This window comes from Hylaeus volcanicus, chromosome 2, assembly GCF_026283585.1.
Source record: "Hylaeus volcanicus isolate JK05 chromosome 2, UHH_iyHylVolc1.0_haploid, whole genome shotgun sequence".
Lineage (NCBI taxonomy): Eukaryota > Metazoa > Arthropoda > Insecta > Hymenoptera > Colletidae > Hylaeus > Hylaeus volcanicus.
Window position 1 is genome coordinate 3,367,344 of NC_071977.1, and position 20,374 is coordinate 3,387,717.

Below are 20,374 nucleotides of genomic sequence, written 5' to 3' on the forward strand. Positions count from 1 at the left end.
CTCTCTCTCTCTCTCTCTCTCTCTCTCTCTCTCTCTCTCTCTCTCTCTCACAGGTCGATGCAGTTTCTTGTGCTGTACATAAAAGTACTTACATACTTGTGCCCCAAACTTGTTCGTTAGGAAGTTATCTCAACCTTGTATACAACAAGGTACATACAGGGTGGGGCATTTTAAACAGGTCACCTGAATAAGTCGCTTGTTGAGCAGTTGCAAATTTTAGAGAATCTTTTACATATATATATATGCACTTGATTTTCTTAGGGACGTAAACACCAGCAAGTCGGTGTCATATTTTCTTCTGTGTAGTAAGATATGCCAACATTTACCACGATAACCTTTCGTAGTTGCGAGAGCAGCTGAAAATTCGTTAATACATATACATTAGAATTATATATAAATTAAGAAAATATTCTTCGGACCTAGCAACACTGTATTTCCGATGTTTACTTCCTTAAGAAAATCGCGAGCATTGGCATTTTTTTTAAATAAGACAGAATAAGCCGTAGGCACACTCCGATTATTCTGTTAAATGCCAGTAATAAGTCGTGAATGTATCTCAAAGGCGCGCTACACGTGCAAGACATACAGCAAATAATACACTAAATAAATATACAGTACATAATGATACTATTCAACGAGTTCGTTGTAGTTATAACTTGCGAGTAATCTTACGAAAAAGTGCGTCGAAACAGTGGCAAAATGCGAACTAATTTGAAGGATCACGCCACCATTACGGAACAATGGGCATCAGAGCCACTCGTAGTCTAGAAAGTTTCGCCCGTACCTCGTTCGTTTACTTGCAACTGACACTTGAGAGAAGCCAGTAGCACCGCATTGAATATAATAACGCGAGAAGAAGGGAAAGAAAGACCGATCTCACCGAGGTTTTCTAATATCGTGTGCTTTCAGGTGGTTTTCTCGGCGACATCGCCCTGCCGAATATCAAGTACGAGACAGAATGGCGACAGCAAAAGCTCAACAAGAGTTACCTCGAGGAGCTGGAGAAGTACCGGGACGAAGTCTTGAAAGAGGGTCTCCAGGTCGAAGAGGAGGGTCTCACAGGTAAATACTTTCCCCGCTCGTGCTTTTTTCGCGGCGAGCTTTCCCCCGCGGTCTCGCGACAAAGGGAAAAAAGTAGAAAGAAAACGGATTTTCGTCGGCGTGCTAGCGACAGGTGTCGTTTCAGAGATCCTTCAATTCAAAAATGAGCACGGCGGTAACGAGGCGCATCAGGAGAACGAGGAGATCGCGGCTTCTCAAGAGAAATCCGAACCAATTATGGTGGACCGGAATCAATACAGCATGGACGGCGAGCTCGGGGGTGAATTCAGTTTTAACGCGAGGAACGACGCCGGGCCCGACGTCAGGGACGAGGGCTTCGAATTCAGGTAGACCAACTCGAAACTTTCATCCAGGAATAGGTAAAGTTTTATTGAAATAACGGATAACGAACGAAAACATCGCATCGATGGTACGTTTCACTTCGAAACGATAGTAAATTCGCTTCTTTGGATTTTTGATTAACGAGGATTCTGGGGTTCGCAAACAAGCCAGGTGTGTCATTGTCGTTGACTAACAAGGAATGAAAACACACAGAATATCTTCAAGTATAAGATTGTCTGAAAAGTCTGTGCCGATTTTTGGTAGGTGATACAGGTCTGAATATATCGGAATGGTTGAAAACAAATAACACGCGTACACTCCTTAAAAGGTGGAAAGGTCGTGGAATGAAATAGTATTTGCATAATTCAATAAACTTATTAAAAATTGGCACGAACTTTCCGGTCAACCCAATACGTACAGGCTCGGGCGGAATTCGTAGTACACACGGCCAGGGTATGATTCTATGTGAAAAAATAAGACAAAAATTTAGTATGACGTGTTTCATCCATGGCTTTGTTTTCGAGAAAATCGATTATGAAATCTGTTCAACTATGTAAACGATTGAACACGAAGTGGTTGATCGATATGTTTATTGGATGTGTAATATAGCGGAATCGGTGCACAGAACCCGATTTGCAACAAAAGTGATAGTTAATTTCTCAGAAATCGTTTCCATGTTATGACAAGATATTTCAATGGAGAATAAGTCTAAGGAAGTATCATTGGCTAAGATTGGATTATCCACATTTTTCTACGAGCATAAATGGCAGCGTTTAGACATTATAAAAAACTTCAAAATTTCGTGGATTTCATTTATTGATAGGTGTAGAGGACAATATCCGTCCGGTTAGCCGACTATAATAGCGAACTAATCGAAGGAACACCAGAATGAAACTTGGCTACTTTGTAGAAAAAAGCTTCAAGGAATGCAATGATAATTTTCTCGGATTTTTAAAAACGTGACCTCGAAGTAGTATTTGCAAAATAAAAATTGATCTATAATTTTTAATATTGCAAAAATCAGATCTGCTCCATAATACATTCAGGACGAATTTTTATTTGTTCAACATGCCGTACAATTTCGATCAATATTTACACATAGATACGATAGATACACGTTTGAATTTAGATTTATCTGAAAGCGTTGTCTAAAAAAAAAAAATAAATGAAAATTCAATCTAAATAATCACCTTATGTATCAAGTTGAAAAGTCGTCGGTGAACTGCTTCTTATCAATAATTAAAAGTCGTTTACCTTTTGCTCGTTGTGCGAAATTTGCATTTAGATACAAATTCTGCCCATCTCTGGTTTTATGCGAGAATTACGCGCGCGTACGCGTATGCCAGCGATGCGACCATAAGAGATTTCGCTCCTTGAAGAGATATACCGCGTGGCGTGCCGCTTCGAGTGGCGAAATTCAAAAAGGAAACGCCCGAGAAAGCAATTAAAATGGCAAAAATTACGCGGTTTTCACCTCGCGGACGTAGGAAAGATTTTCTGAAGCGCGTCCCGCTGACTTCTAGGTCGTCGCGTTCGTGTCCGTCTTTATCCGATTGCGAAGTAATTACTCGTTTCTGAATCGTGTGTCCCTTTTGTCAGATTTTCTAAAGGGCACAAAGATCGTTGAAAATTTGTTTACGACGCGTGAAGCTTTTCCATCGTGAAGTGTTGCACGTGGCGTGTTTCGAGTTCTGTGTTTCGATTCGAAAAGAATTCATTTTTTAATTATTCTCTCAGTGATCGGTTTATCATTCGTTATCGGAAGTACGACGTACGGAGATATTAATTTTGTTGAATGCTTTATTCGTGTTTTTTTTCTATTACAAAGTTTTTTTTAAATTTGAGCTCAGGAAGCAACATTTTATTTAGATCGGACGTTTATATTTAGATTGGAGTCAACAACACAATCGACAAAAAAACGACATTCTGTTCGAAAGCAAAGTCATCAACTCACCCACACAGAGTCCAACGTGGATGGAACGAAATCGATGAACACTCCTTCAAGAACATCCCAAGAGTTGAGCACGACTACCACGACCACCGAGAACACCGATCAAATGAAATATGCGAATATAGAGAACGTAGAGGAAATGTTCACCGTTCAACCGGAGAGCACTACCCAAAACATATCGAAACGGCGTCATCGTCGTCATCATCGCAGAAGGTACGAATGAACGTTCCCTATTTCTTAAACTTCAATCGCCAACTATGCATAAACTTTACGTATTTAGCCGAGAGAGCGTGACTTGAATCAATTAATCTGTGGATATCTAAAAATTGGTTTAACCCTTTGCACTCGAGGCCTTTTTTTCTGGTATCTACCAGCAACTCGAGATGCTTTCTTAGCATTCTATTGCCACGAATGCTAAGATTATATCGACTTCGAAAATGAGATCTCTATTTTGAGAATCACTTCGAGTTCCAAAGAAATTAAACCTAAAGAAAACCTTGCGATGACTGAGAGTCACCTCTCGAGTGCAAAGGGTTGATATCTTAATAACTCGTCGTGTACAGATAACTTGATAATCATTTATTAATCGCTAGTCACATGAATAAAAGAACAACTTTAATAACACCGATAACTAAAAGTAAAGTAAGTGGCTAGAAGCTCATTTCTTTTACAAAATCGATGGATTAAATTTCTGATTAAGTAATTGCATATACGATTAAACTAACCCTGGTTAAAACGAAAAACAAGAAATTTCGTAGAATGTGGGCGTGTACATACAATATCAATAGCAGATACCAAGGACCAAAGTAAATAAACTTCGCGTTTTACGCAATTAACTAGTACCCGGATTTAAAAGTAAATAAATGTGCAAGCAGTTTGGAGAGCGTATCATGGTCGTGTTGCCACGAAGGAAACAAGAAATTCGATTCGCTTTGATTCCGTACGTGTAGTGCACCGGGAACAATTCCGTGGCAAACGTTTGTGAACAAAACGTATTTATCGAGAAAAGTTATTACCTCGATTCGAAACGGTTTAGATGCTAGTAGAAATTTATGGTGCTTAGGATTCCTACCGGATATTAGTATTCGATGAGAGTATAAAGAACGATACGAAACATCAGAGAGGTACAAATTGATGTCTTACTACTCGATTGGGTTTCGCGTTCTCGTTTCACGCGACTACACCGACTGAATGTAAAACACGTAAATGAAAATGGGGTGTCTCTATCTTCCGTACGCGATACTTCTTGCCAATATTCGTATGAGATTTGAATAGAAGATTTTTCTAAAGTAACAGAAATACATTTATAAGAATTATTTGATCGACGAAAATTATTTTCTATAATTATTCAAAATCCAGTTTTACTTAAGAACGTATGGGAGGTACAATCGGAGACAAGTATCTTTGTGATTGCGACATTTGAATCGACAAATTTTTTTGAAAAGGAGAAATTTTTACTTAATAAAATACCTTACGTTCCAAGCATCTTAAGAGAGACTTTTAGTTACTAAAATGCCATATGTTCTAAGCATCGTAAACGAATTTATGGTTTAAGCTTGTTTTTAACGTCAAGTTCCTAATTTATCACGAATCCTTTTGTTTTCACTTAATTTTAGAATGAAATTCTGAACTGAAAAGAACTTCTAGCTTCGATAATCATCGAAAAGTAAAAGGTCCTTAAATCGCTTCTACTAATATCTCAAAAGAAATTGATTTGGTTTCTCGTAGGAGAATGATCAAAGTATTCGTAAGAACTTCAGCTTCTCGATTCATCCGAAATTGCGCTCAATAGAGTGATTAAGCATTTTGCTGGATTCGATAGTATACTCCGTTCTTTTAACTTGCACCCTCTCCCCTATCGCCAACAATTTTCCACCGGTGGGGCTACTGTGCCAATAACAATGGCCTTCATCGTAAAGCTGGAAAACGGGGACCGATACCGCCGGTCGGGCATTTTCAGCCCTTGAACTGCCAATAACCTGTCAGCATCGGCGCCAGTGTATCTGACCGGTCGCGGATGTGTCCGTGTATAGATTGCGTGCGTCTCAGATAGAAACACCCAGGGGATGAAGTCTAGAATAGAGAAGGGGGCGCGGTATCGGAAAACTGTACCGGAGAAAATCCTTTTTTCGCCCGTACTTTAATAAAACTACATTTTTATACCAACTTTACGGACTGTTTTACAACGTACGGTTTTAGCCACGGAGTTACGATAAATGGCGGATCCCGAAGGCAGCACAACAGCGCGACGAAAAAGTAAACGGATCTGCGAGAGATAGTTTTGTTCGTGATTTTCTACCGAAAAAGTAAATAAAATAAATGTCATATTTGTATAGTAAAACGTGGCAACGTCGTGTGTTATGTTTTAACATTTGGTAGCAGGGACGAAAAAGATTATTTTAGATTATTTTATACGAATCAATTGATTAGAATTTATGTCATATCATATAATATATATCGCGTTAACAATTTCATTCTAAAATTAAGTGAAAACAAAAAGATTCGTGATTAACTAGGAACTCGACGTTAAAACAAGCTTAAACCATAAATTCGTTTACGATGCTTGGAACATATGGCATTTTAGTAACTAAAAGTCTCTCTTAAGATGCTTGGAACGTAAGGTATTTTATTAAGTAAAAATTTCTCCACTAAGGTACACTTTTCTCGTTAGGCCGATATTAACGAAATTTTACACGCTTGTTTTTTAATAGTAGGACTTAATTCAGGCCGAGAATGTTTTTAATGTTTCGATTTCGAAAAAAGTTTCCGTCGCGCGAACTTTTCAATTTCTTTTTCAACTTTGAAATTTTTTTAAACATTAACCAATTGAAATTTCAAAAAAATTCTCGGTTTGTTTTTAGAGAGGTGATTTTAAGATCGCCTTTCGAAGCTATCAATTTTATTTCCATTTGCTTAAATTGAATTATAATGTAACTTGTTCGATCTTGTTGAATTTCATTTTCTGTTTCCTGTTACAATTTTTTTTTGACGATACAAGTCTAATAGAAAACACTCGAGTGAACCTTTTCTAGCGAATCGTAAATAAATGGGTATTTTTATAAACCTAAATTTACAATATCGCGACCCATTTTGTTACTTACGATTCTTCTATGCGTAAACGGTGTCCGACAAGTTAATACCTCGGTAGCTGTTGGTTAAAAATTTAATTTCCCGCTTGTCCTGCGAATTTTCCTGGCGCCGTGCCCGGAAATCAGCGGGTTTGGCATAGTATTTCAGCGGGCGTCCTCCGGCACGTTGAAACAGGCTTACGAAAGCGTTTGTTTATGGCCTGTATCCGACACCGTGAAACACGATCGTACTGTGATTCTCCAATGAAGCTCCAGAGAATTCTGGAGAGGATCAAGTCGGATCGGATCCGATACCTTTGACGTGGTTAAACCTTGGATCTGCAGGAATTTCTACCTACGTTTCCACGTGACTCCGATCGAACGAGGTCGCCTCGAAAAGAAACGGGAAGCCTAAATATCTTGTGATATTTAACGTATGTAGAGAAGAACGTCTCTACTTTCGTTCATCTCGATTCAGAAATACGGAGCTCTTTGATGTCTTTTCAACAATTTTTCTTCCATTACGCAAATAACTATTTGTGAATCCTTTCGAGTAGCATCAATGGCGCAAGCTTTACGAGTTTTTAGACAAGAACAAGAGAGTCGTTAGAGAGTTATTAAAGAGAGTTTTATTAGATGTAATACGAAGAAATAGTTTTGCTTTAGAAATAGAATTGCTTTGATAACACGAATATGTACTTTAATTGTGGATTCTGTATCATTTACAAAACGTCGAGTATAGATAAAAATCGATGTTACGATATCGTTACGTTTACCTATTAAATATAATTCAAGAAACGTAAAAAATGATGCTTTCAAAATTTTAATTCTCGCATTTCTCCATCTGCGCAATCATTAATAATATCGGGTTAATTCGTGAATAACTTCCACTGCAGGTAACGAATAATTTTACTGAATAATGCTTTCGAAGAACAGCGTACAATTTTTAACCGACTTCGAAAAGGAGGAGGTTACTCGATTCGACACGTATACTTTTTTTTTAACAAGTGAAGACAGCAAGAGAGAACAAGTGGTGACCATTTGATCCAGGAACACCCTGTATATTAACGCCCCTTATCAGGACTCGTAACACTATAATAAAGTTCGAGGAACACTATTTACCTCATACAAGCGTTATTCGACCCACTTACGTGTAAAATAAATGTTTAAGTATAATCTCACGACGAGGATTAGACTGGCGAGCGGTCTGCGTCCGGACAGCGTCGGCCGAGGTTTAAACGCGTCGGTTTTGCTTAAGATAAAAGCGGAAAAGGAATAATTATTTCGCGATAGGAAGGCTCTCCGAGGGTTCGCATTTTTCCGCGAGATCTCCCAGCTGTAAATTGTAGTCGGGGGTTTAAGCATCGGGTAAAAACGTCGGGCGGTGCGCATTAATTTCACCGTGGGTCCAATCTAATCGCGGCTTAAACGTTTTTCATCGAAGAATCCGTGAAAGCGATCGCGCCACGGGGGTGACTTCGCCCCTATCGATCTATCTCTCCCTTTTTACCGGTCGTTTCAACTTTCCTGGGAATGAAGTGGCAAAAAGATGAACAGAGAGGTTGGGGAGGTCGCGGTGGGTAGATGGCAAGAAAAATGCAAGAAGAGACGCTCCGAACGGAGAAAGATGGAGGAAGAGTGATTTATCGCGATCGGCCAGGGAGAATTTCGTATTCAGCGAATACGTCGGCGGATCGATAGTAGATCGGTTCCCGTAACCCATCATTTTCCACTGTCCTCCGTGACTATGGTTCTTCCGCTCGGTATCTTGCCATGCATCCCCGTGGACCACTCTTTCAGCGGTGAGTTATCAGGGACACCGGGGTTATCGCGGTCGTTGTCTGTCACCTGGACAGTCAGATGGACGGCTGAAAGGAGAATTTAAGGCCAGTTTCAATGAATTCGATTAAAATGGAAGCGAGCGCGCGTCACTGCGCGCCGCTATAACGCGAACTCAATTCCCGCGTAAAACACGGAGACGTGACGGCCTAATTCGTCGCGCATTTCATTCCACGCTGTGTGGCGACACGAGTGACCGAACGTGTCGATAAAGAATTTAATAAATCAATGTATCGTGTACTACACCGGGGAGCATAACTGTAGCACCACGTATATTTTTACGTAATTCAGTCTGTTGAATAGAAATGGAAAAAGATTAATTACACGAGCTGAAAGGATGCGACGAATAATGAGTTTTATTTTGATCTCTTCGAGGTTGCTCTTATCAATGAGAGTCGCCCCAAAGATTTTTTTTATTTTTTCGAACCCTTCAGAAACGTCGATTTTCTGCACCGCCCTCTTTACGGGGGTGAACCAACCCCTTCGCATCAACCCTCGCAAACATTTTTTGCTTTCAATATTATGATTTAAAACCTTTTTTTTTGAATTTTACCTCCTGGCGTCCACGCCGTCAAGTTAAAATCGATCACGCATACAATTTATGTTAGATCTTGTCATCAAAGAAATTTCTTTTTTTTTTTTTCAATTGGAAATGTAAACATTCCGTGGATCAGCCCGTATGCCTCGTACTTGCATCACACGTTTTACGTGTTTGTACAAACCATAAATGCATCTAATCTGCGATGTGCTTACGAGCACTAAAACACATACTCGAAATGGTTCAAAAGGTAGACGTGATTGTAAAATATCGATCGCATGAATTCTACTGCAACAGCTAAATTAATTAATTACTGTTTTGCTTCCGTCCCGTCAGAATAGGATGATTATTGGCTGGGAATATATATCTGCTAATTGTTCGCCGGAAGGGGCCGGAACGAATAGATTTCGGTTTAGTGCCGCGTTTTCATTGATGACAAATGCTCCGCACTCGAGATCATTTTATCGGGTCGCCGTATACGCACAGAGCGAAATTTCGTCACGAAATATGACCACTGCTGAAATGAATTTCGTATATTCGCCTCTCGTGGAAATGTAATGACGCGTTCCATATATTCTTTAACGAATTTACGCAGCCGCCGTTTCGCAGTTATCCGGTACCACGACAGACTTCTATTTTTCTTTCGTAATATGATCGCGATGTGTTGAATGCTTTAAGTTTCAAATTTGACACCGGACTTTTAAATCGAGCTATACGCTTGCAACTGGTTTGTTTTTTATAATTTGGATGTACGTATATTACCATTGCATAATGTTCTTTCGAACAACAGTTGAAAAAATAAACGTCAGCTGTCAAAATTGTTCAAATGATAAATACATCGATATTTTTTAAAAATTTAATTTGGAAAATTAGGCTTCCAAGGGTTAAGTATTAGGAACTTAGGAAGTATTATTCCCTTTATGTGTTATGATTGTATTATAATAATAATTCATCGAAAGAGTTATTAATTAAAAGTATATCTTACAATGTAAAAAATATAACTAAAATTGAACAATCAAATGAGAAAATACTTCAACTGAGAACTTACAATATAAACTGTTCCGTTACTGTAAATCATAATAATTTGTTGCTACGATATTCTAATTAAAGTTCAATTACTTCCTCCTCTCAATTGCAACAGTTTATGTCTTTTAATAAAAATGCACTATGCACAAAATACTACGAGTCAAACGAATAAGGAATATAAATCGATACGAGTCCAACCGAATGGAACTATAAAAAGTCGTATGGAACATAAAAATTACGATAAAATGAACAATACGAATCTCTGCAACAGGGATCGTCTCGAACATCAAGAGTTTCAATGAGAATTTTCTTTATCTGTTGCGTACAACAATAAATAAAAAAGATCTCGTTGTTTGAATTTGGTAAACGATCATCGACCGTGTCCGCGATGAATTTTAAATCAAAGCACGCGAATGAATGCCATTAGACTGGGGCCACTAAATTCATCGGAAAGTCACGCGACTCGGTTCACCCCTTTTTCAAAATGTCATCCTTCTCTATTGCACGCCGGCATTCACAGAACCGTTCGGTTCCATCGGGGAACACCATCGTCCGACTCGACGTGGATTTCAATCAAACGATCGCGAGACGCATAGATCATTCTATTAGCTCTGACGTGCGCTAGTTACCACCCCTTCGAATGTCGATCCATCTCTACCCCACGGCGAACCCTCCCGAAACCACCAAGCAATAAACCACAATATAATATATCAGTGTCCTCGCCATACCGAAATAATCCACCGATTCCCCGGCATTCAACGCCTCGCGATTTTTCATCAATCACTGATAATAGAAGGGGGTGGCTCGGATTTTTTTATTCGATCGCTACTATTTCAATCGACGTGCTCGCTCGACCCGTCGAACTGTCGCTGACCGCGACGCAACTTATCGCGGTCAAACAAATCGAACGTCGAGCAGACAACCCGCGCACCAACGTCGATTGTAATTTTATACGGTCGCATATTTTATTGGAATTACTTTGTCTTCGATCAATTATTCGTTACGCGCGGAAATCCAGCTGTTAATTAATCACGAAGCAATTAATTAATCGTTGTTCACGCGTAATCGCTGCAGTCCAGCGAGCGTTTCCTCGACGAGTCGATGAAAGGGGTTGAAAACATTATTTAAAAAAAAGAGAGAAGAAATTTTCAGCTGTCTACCTGCAATGTTCAAAAATACAATATATTTTGGAAAAATACGATATATTTTGGAAGTACAACGTTCGTGAGAACAATTCGGAACGCTATAACAGTAAACTGAGAAATATTTAAATAATATTTAATAATATTTCTTTAATATTTAAATTGCTCGAAATATTTCGAAACAGTGGCCGTTATTAAGATATTTGAAAATTAACAAAGTCGCGAGGCAATTTTTTAAATTTCAATTTGTTAACGACTTCCTAGCTTCTCGGATAGCTTACAAATTTGTCGAAACCCGTAGAAAACATTCTTTTCATCATACCTTCCACTGAAAACGTTCACACGATAAAATATTGAAACACCAAGAGATAATGTTAAATAAAGGCGTGAAATTCCAAATCTGAAATTTCTGGGGATTCGCCCATATATGCGCTTACGACAAATGAAATATTATCTTACTGTTCTAGTAATTCACGAGAGATTTTTTTCTACATGTTTTGCATATGTTTTTCATATTCGTCATTTTCATGTACCTCGAGTAACCTGAAAACGTATAAAGCATTATAAACATCGTATTCGAGGAGAAAGTGTTTGCTAAATCAAAGTAAAGATCGCTTATTATCTTACTGTTCTAGTAATTCACGAGAGATTTTTTTCTACATGTTTTGCATATGTTTTTCATATTCGTCATTTTCATGTACCTCGAGTAACCTGAAAACGTATGAAGCATTATAAATATCGTATTCGAGGAGAAAGTGTTTGCTAAATCAAAGTAAAGATCGCTTTCTCGTGTTTGATATTTGTATAATCCAAGGAAACTGCACCTTTAATAGAGATGCAGCCGTGGTCGAGACGAGAAATAATTTTCTTTCCGTGCCACTTTTCGTTTACGGGCGGAAGTATCAACCACGAATGACTTTGCTACTAGGAGGACTCGGTTAAACCCCTGAACCGGGAAGGGTTGAAAGTTTCGACGCAGGGATTTAATGGTTTCAGAGATCGGAGCGAATTGCGCGATTATCGTTACATTTTATATCCCGAACTGCATTTGCGGCAGCTCCAACAAGATCGCTACAATCAAAACAATGGACTACCGGTTTTGTTCCTCGCCGGTACTTGTTGTTAGACGTAGTCTTAAGCAAGACGTATCGCTGCGGGCTCCGGATACCTACCGCAAAGCCGTAACAATTAACTCCAAAGTCAAAGGAAATGCACGTCTAAATTTTCTGAAACGCTTTCTTCAACTGTTACCATTGCATTTGACGAAAGGAACAACTTGGAGGAAATATCTTAACGGAAATGGAACGCAATATTCGTGCTAAACGATGATTAATGTTAGCGATATTCAAATCTATATGAATAATTGATTATACGTTTTATTATTGAATTTATATTTTTATATAATCGATGAAGAAATATATAATCATGTTTCTATCGAAATTTAATTACAAAAATTATCAAATGAAATTTAGCACCGCGTATGAATCATTTTATATTTTATGGACCGTTCGGTTATTGTTATCTTCGCATATTTTTCAAGCATACATTTTCCATCCAACATTTTTGAGACGGTAGAAAATTAACTGTCATAGATCGCAAGAAAGACGAAAGAAACTAAAACAATAAACTTTATTCTTTCGTCATTGTCAGATGGTTAATCGTTACCGAGGGTTCTTTAACCGCCCAACCATCAGCACACAATTCATTTTCTTGACAGGCTACTTTCATTTTTCATTTTCATACTCGAAACGCGTCAAGCACAAATCGCCTTAACGTAGATAATCTCGCTTTTCCTTCGCGAAGTTACTCGGCTGAGTGACAAGCACCGCAGACTGAAAATCTAAAGGAGAAAAATAACGTTAATAATAATGCTGGCTAATAATTGATGTACGAAACAAAATCAACAAACATCCTTCAACTTTGATTTATTTTCAACCTCGTACAGGTTTTGTAGAGATCTTATTCGATTGTATTTCTGGTTGAGGTTTTTAATTTTCGACTCGAAACATTTTGTATATCATAAATATTTATTGTACGAATTCTCCTTCATTTGAAACGAATACATTTACTTGGATATGCGTTTTTAAAATCATGTTTGTACGACTTCTGTCAGATTGTTTATTCATTTTTCATCGTTTTCGATGAGAAGAGTTTCGATTTTTCACGGAAAAAGTCTTCCTTGGCAGGGATGTAATAAAATTTCTTAAAAGGGTATTCCAGTGCGTCGATTTTTAGTGCTTCTTGAGAATTTTTTCTTTAATCTATAAGGAATTTTTATAAAGGATTTTGCACACGTATTTATTCACATTTTATGGACGTACATAATTTTTTGTAGGTGAAAATAGTCAAAATGAAACGTGGTCGAGTGATCTTGTACAATCCTTGTAAAAAGTATTATATGTTCGTGGTTGCTATGATTCCAGGCGTTCTGCTTATCTGAAATGAAAAAAATCAAGAAACATCTTCGTTAGCAGAATAATTTTTAAATATCGAAAATTCAACAAATTGAGAACATCGTTCTCTTTAGACGTCCCTGACTTCGTTAATTTTCCGAGTTCGACAAAATCCTTTGGCAGATATATTTTCGAGGATCTATACTTTGAGAAATTACAAAAAAAAAAGAATCGAAATTAATCTAAATCGAAAATAGTCAAAATTAAACGTATTCCAAGCGATCTTGTACAGTTCCTCCTGAACAAAGTGCGTTCATAGTTGCCGCGATTCCAGGCGTTTTCTTTATCTGAAATGAACGAATCAAGAAGCATCTTCATTGACATTAGTGTCGCTATGGCCCGAAGCAGAATAATTTTGAAACATTGACAAATTCCAAAAATTGCGTGCACCGTTCTCTATAGACGTCCCTAACGTTAATTTTCCGAGTTCACCAAAATCATTTAGCAGATATATTTCGATATATATTTGTGTACCCTCTGCATGGTCTACGCTTTGAGAAGATGCAAAAGAAACCGAATAGTTCGAAAGCTCCGTACTGGAATGCTCTCTTAATCGTTTCGAAGAACTGCCTAATCCAAACGGGAACAATATCGTTGCGCTGTAATCCTCCTTTCCGTGTTGATTATCTCGACAACGAACACGCGCGCAATAGAACTTTAGCCGGCAATTCGATGTATTTCTTCGGGTTTAATCCCCTACTCGCGGTTTGCGCCACGTACGTGCTTCGGTGTTACCGTGGGGCAACGATTAGTAGCGAAGGCAATAGCGCCAGGCGTTTCTCCATTCCCGTTTCGATTTCTTCCGGGTCTTTGCGGCTGGAAGGGTGGATATTTATTTCATAAGACGAGGCAAGAGGGGTCAATCGTAAAGTGTAAGCTGACCCGGTGGTGGTCCAGCATCCGGCGCGATCGTAAAACCGGGAAACCGCAGGAGACCGGGTGGCGTCGTTAAAAAGATCTCTCTCTCTCTCTCTTGGTCTCTTATGGTTTTTCCATCCAGCAAGCCGAGAATTTCTACGATTTGCGCGTGCAAGCGCGGGTACGCCTCCCTTTCGTTGACGGTGCTAGCGCACCCTTAATGGAGCTCACGGGCGAGAGGTCCCGTTAATTAATTGTAATGCCAGCACCGATTCAGAAGCGCATAGCTTGACTGCTGCCTGGTCTAGAGTCGCCGCTGGAAGGGTGGTTCACCCCTCGCGGCCCAGGTCGCCGGGGGAACGTGGGGGACAGAGAATCCGAGGAGAATTACGCCCCCGCGGTAATTAGTACTAATAAACGAGGGGCAGAGCAGGCACACGCGCGAGCTCGTTCCGCGGCTTACGCCGATGTTTACGCGAAGGGGGGAAAATTATTTTTCATAGTGTCACTCCCCTCGGCTGCTGGCGCGCACCGTGCGTTTTTCCGTGCCTCGATCGTCCCGTTGTACGCTCTCGTTTCTTCTCGCGGCCTCGATATCACTTTTCCCGAATATTGCAGGCGTACGTAATTGGTCGGCATTTTTAAAAGCGTGATCATAGGAACTACGGGCTACTAGCGAAAAGATGAGGTGCAGTTGGAGGAAATTGAAAAGATCGCACTCGAGTATTACTAATAAGTGTATTGAAAAATAATCAGAGCGTTTAAAAATATTAACGGCACCCGGCAGAGGTACATACTCGAATGAACTTTTGTTCCTTTTTCATTCACGTGACCCATCCTCACGCATACAAAACTTTCACGCATATGCAGGACGAATATATCTTATCTTTCAACAACTAGACTAACAAAGAAATTGAACCTTAACCCAATTAATCTTATCCCATTTGGCATCGCACGGAAAAGTGGAAAATTTCTTCTTATCGCTAACGTTTTATTTGAATTCGATTCCCGAGTAAATTACGCGCATGTATGTGCTAATAATGCAAACGGGTTAAGAATCCTTCATTTTGAAGTTTATGGAATGAAATTTTCAAGGATGAAGTTGAAGCATATCAGCATTGAAACATCCATATCCTTGATCCACCGAGGTCACCACTTACAATTAGACACTTACGCCTTGTCCTAATTGACAGTCCCAATTGACGAAATCGCTCGTAGCCGAGCCGCTGCAAGAGTGGTTGCAAGGTGTAAGTTCCATTTTTTCTGCGTTCTTTATGCGATCCCTATCTAAAAACAGGTTCGACTGTAACGTGCACTCGTACGTTGTTAACGAGTACTCTCGCGAAATGAGTGCTCCCTGCACACGTTATTATTTCCCGATATCACTTGTTCGCTCGGATTTAAACGCAACGAATCGTGTCTCTGGTTTTTCAGGGACGCGTTTTTCCGCATCCCGTCGGTACGCGTTCTCCGCATCGAACCGACTCCCCGAACGATGTCTCTGGAGCTGGCTTATTCCTTTACTCTTTTTTTTTTTCGCGTATTTGCCTCGTTCCCGAGCATGAATATGCATGCGTCTGTGTTCGCGAGGGTGAGATATTTGCCGATGAGTATTATTTCGTTTTTGGTATTGTGCAAACATGAACGCCGCGAGCACGGAAATGGAAATTTTTTCGCGATTGCGTAGGGGAGGGTAACGCCGACGGGATACGTGTAACGATGTGTAAATGTCAGATTCGGGTAGTTTTAATTTACGTGCTTGCGCTCGATATTGGCTCTTTATACGCGGGTATCGCGTATAAAGGGTGTTTAAAATTTGTTGATCGCGTAACGTGGAATGTAGGAAGAGAGGCGTGCAACTGATATCACTGAAAACTTGGCTGGATTAAGTATATATTTATGCAAATGTACGTTAGGGTGAAAGAACATTTTATTAATGAATTAATAATTTTATTAATGCTTTTCTATATGACGCGCATTTATCTGGTTTAAAAGGTTTGGTTTAAGAAAATGGGATAGTCTACGATCGAGCTGATTTTTTTTTTATCATAGATAGCCCTTGACTTGGCGACAGTGTGTCCATTAACGATATTCAATATTGGCGCCCCCGCCAAAAATTACCACAAACCTACTCGGACAGTATGTACATTGACGGTATTCAATATTGGCGCCATCACCAAAAATTACCACAAACCTATTCAGACAGTATTTCCGTGTAGACAGTATATACATTAACAGTATTCAACATTGCCGGCCCACCAAAAACTACCACAAACCTACTCAGACGGTAGATTTAGAGCCTTTTGCTATTATGTTCCTCCACGTAAAAAAAAGTTTGAAATGACGTACTCATCGAGATCGGTGCAAAACTTTTTGGATCATTTCAATTTTTGACCCTCGGTGTGGGAGTTAAAGGATCAAGATGGCCACCATTATAATCGCCAGGTCAAGGGCTACCTACATTAACAAAATCTTAAAATCGATTTCCTTAGACTCGGTCCATTAAAAAAATATAAACTCAATAGATCGTTACCATCTCCAGGTGTGCTTAATTTGAAAGCCTTTGAACGATATGAATATATTTGAAACGTAATAGATACACTTTTCTATTTATCAACGATACTTTCATCTCATTTATAAATACAAAGATATTAATATTCGATTATATATAAGTTCGTCTGCCATACGGTTTCGTCATTCGCACACCCAGTAAATCGATGAAATCCTCAATCTGCTTACGACGCATAAACAAGGATTTTGCGTAAACATAGGCTCTCGTCCAAAACGTTTGAACCTCTCCCGCAAAAACGTATTATATATTCCATGAATACACAACGTTTCATCAAAGTTGTCGCTTGACATCTGGATATTCGTTGTCCGCGATTCGTGTTCTCCCTTCCGTCGAAAAAAATAGCGATCTCTACGAGACCGTGCGATTTATAAAAGCGCGTGCGTCCTTAACCGGAGCAATTTCGTCCGACATCGTAAAAAACCGCGGTACCGCGGTGCATTCAATTCACGCGTAACACCTCGCTTTATTGCAACGTTCCGCGTGCATTTTTATACCGCGAACACCTGTTTCGAGGGCGCCTCGTTCGCTTGATACTCGTTGTTTTTTTACCCTTGCTAAACGATCGCGTATTCAGCAGTTACTCGCTCCCGAAGGATGCCCAATCTACATTCGAAAAAGTACTTACAAGTATTTATGCGTTTTCTTCTAAATCTTTTATAACGTCGCGAATTACTTATTCGTTACTTATTCGCGCAAAATTCAGAAATTGTTCGACGTTACACCAAGTTCGTTCGCGCTCTAAAATTCATCGATATCATTGTTTATTACAATTTGTAGGGATTTCACAATGCATGTGTTCATAGATAGTTGTCGATGGATGTTTATGAAAATGACAACTTCGTTAAGAAACTTACAAAAGGTAATCACAAAATTCTCACACGTATCCAATAACGCAATTCGTGTATTCGTTTGTATATCCAAAAATTTGTAACCTGTTTAGAAATACGATAATTCAAGTAATTAGTAATCTTTTGAAAATGTATACAGATTATAAAAAATTCCTCAAGTATTCCAGTATCTCAATAATTTCTAAAACGATTACGTTTATTCTTCGGAGCAAATAAATACAAGTTCGGAACAATGGATTCGATATTTGGTACAAACAAGGTACAAAAATAATCACCACAGAATACAGTGTATCAAGTTACGTATATTCAGTTCCTTAGATATCAATTGCACTTACGAAATCATTCTCATTTGACCCCATTTCTGCACGGGTTCGATACGCTGTACCAATTCGTCCATAAATTTTATTGGAATTCAAGTTCCAAACAGAGAATGATCGGTCTGCCAACACCGTTAACATGTTTGCTTCGTCAACAACAATGACCGATGTTGATTATACGTCGGTGCGTCTGAACATTTTACAACGCGACACGAGTGGTCCAGAAATGCCGAAATTGGTGTTTACAAGGCAATAATGGGACGAGGGATCGGGTAAACATGAACTTCGGTAGTAAAATTCAATATTACGTTGATAGCATATTATTAACGGGAAGCTGTTGCCATTAACGAGCCCAGGATACACCGGAAACATTAAACATTTCATGGTCGCTCTGCTCCCGTATATTTTCCGCTTTTACAAGTCTTACTAGTCTTTTAAAACGACCCGCGTTGAACGCTTCGATGCTGGCCGCGAGTAAATTTTCCGGCGTTTTATACTTTACGGGGGACGTTCTTTCCCCAAATGGAACAAACTTTATCTTTTTTTTTTTCTTTTAAAAGAAACAAGAAAGCAAAACCTTTTTTCGCGTCGGGGTAAATAACGATCGTATAAAAAAGTCGGAGATAAGTTGACTTCCTTCCGTTCAATGTGGAGTTTATCGTACGTCGACTTTGACATTTTTTTTTAATAGAACGTAGTTAATTCCTTGGAATAATAAATGTCGCATACTTGGATCTTACTATCCACGAATGTATCGTTAACGATATATGTGCGTTTGAATCTGAGTTTGAATAGGAATCAAAAGGAAAATTTTGCGATCTATTCACTGAGAATTTGAGATTGAGAATTTTTCCCACCGAACCTTTGCGTATGGATAAGTACACTTTTTCGTACTCTGTTCTATTCAGTTTTCTTCGTTATTCTGATATTGTATTCTTTCTTGTCATTATTTTAAGTTCTTATCTAAGTTTATACCTAAACAGGGCATCCCAGAATTAATTAGCTGAGATGATTCTGAAGCACGATTTCCTTTGCAAAAAAGTGTCGGATAGTGCTTCGTTTTTGAATTATTAACAAAAAGTCACCAACCAATCGCAGTCCTGGCGTTCTCGCAATTGAGCGCGCGCTACTCGAGCGCTGTGATTGATCGTTCGTTATTAATTCAAGAACGAGGCACCATCCGACATTTTTGTAAAGGAAATTGTGCTTCAGAATCGTCCCAAATTGCGATTGTGCCCAGCTACACTGGGACACCCTATATATTTCCATTTTTAGCGTCCACCTAATGTACCTGAAGTGGATTAAAATCTCATACATTGACACGATGTCTTGATAACCGTGTTCTTATTATGTAAAGAACGAACAATTTTCCTTCCCCGCAACATTCGCCTATTCGTTTCAACGCTAATAACATCTACCCGTTCGGATCGCTTCTTGTAAAATAAACTAAAATCCATGCCACGGAGAACTAACCACCCGTAGCCGAGTTACAAGAAAGAGAGCCCGTTTCGTTTGTTTTCAGAACAACAAGAAGAAGGCACCAACGTCGCAAGGTTCCTCTGATCAGACGCGACTCGGACGACACGTCCGACGAGGTCGTGTCTCTGCACGACCGTCAGCTACGTTCTATCGAGTTCTACGACATGGAGCACAAACCGAAGTATTTGGCGAACAAACGGGGGACCACGAGACACGGGTTTCCGAGCAGGACGAGGAGAGCTGCGACGGCCCGCAAGGAGCGCGTGTGGGACCATGGCGTGATACCGTACGAGATCGATGGGAACTTTTCCGGCGCCCACAAGGCATTGTTCAAGCAAGCCATGAGACACTGGGAGAACTTCACCTGCGTGAAATTCGTCGAGAGGGTCCCCGTCGAACATCCTAATTATATACTCTTCACCGAGAGACCGTGCGGGTGAGTTTGCCAACGCGTTGACGGGAACGTGAATTTTAAAAATAGAGAAAATTCTTATTTTGGAGACAGACGAAAAATGAAGAACGTGTATCGTTCGATTAAAATTAAAATTTTGACGAGTTTCGAAGGCTAGTAATACTTTTGAACGATTCGAGGTAACTTTATAGAGGTTTATTCGAGATTGATTATCAAAAATTCGGAGAACAACATTGTAATCGATAGACTGCGGATCTTTACGCAAAATAAAATCTTTGCGAACGTGCCTACAAAAATTGAACTTGAATAGGAATTTATTTTATTCTGCAAATATTATAACGTGAACTTTACTTTCAATCTTTTTTACATTCTTGCATATTGTTCGCAATTTGTAGTTTCTTGCACGTTCAAATTTCCTGTAAATGAACAAAGATCCGCGGTCTAGTAATTAATAAATGAGAAGTTATAATAATATGCAAGATCTTGAA

General features: G+C 39.3%; 1 protein-coding gene across 1 annotated transcript in view; it reads left to right on the plus strand.

The window, feature by feature from the left end:
- Nucleotides 1-20,374, plus strand: part of LOC128884844 (bone morphogenetic protein 1) — a 79,578-nt gene that overhangs the window by 46,352 nt on the left and 12,852 nt on the right. Inside the window, exons 2-5 of the mRNA XM_054138499.1 lie at nucleotides 910-1,062; nucleotides 1,187-1,388; nucleotides 3,272-3,547; nucleotides 19,518-19,910. Of these exons, the coding sequence (XP_053994474.1) occupies nucleotides 910-1,062; nucleotides 1,187-1,388; nucleotides 3,272-3,547; nucleotides 19,518-19,910 (1,024 nt within the window). The remainder of the gene's footprint in view (nucleotides 1-909; nucleotides 1,063-1,186; nucleotides 1,389-3,271; nucleotides 3,548-19,517; nucleotides 19,911-20,374) is intronic.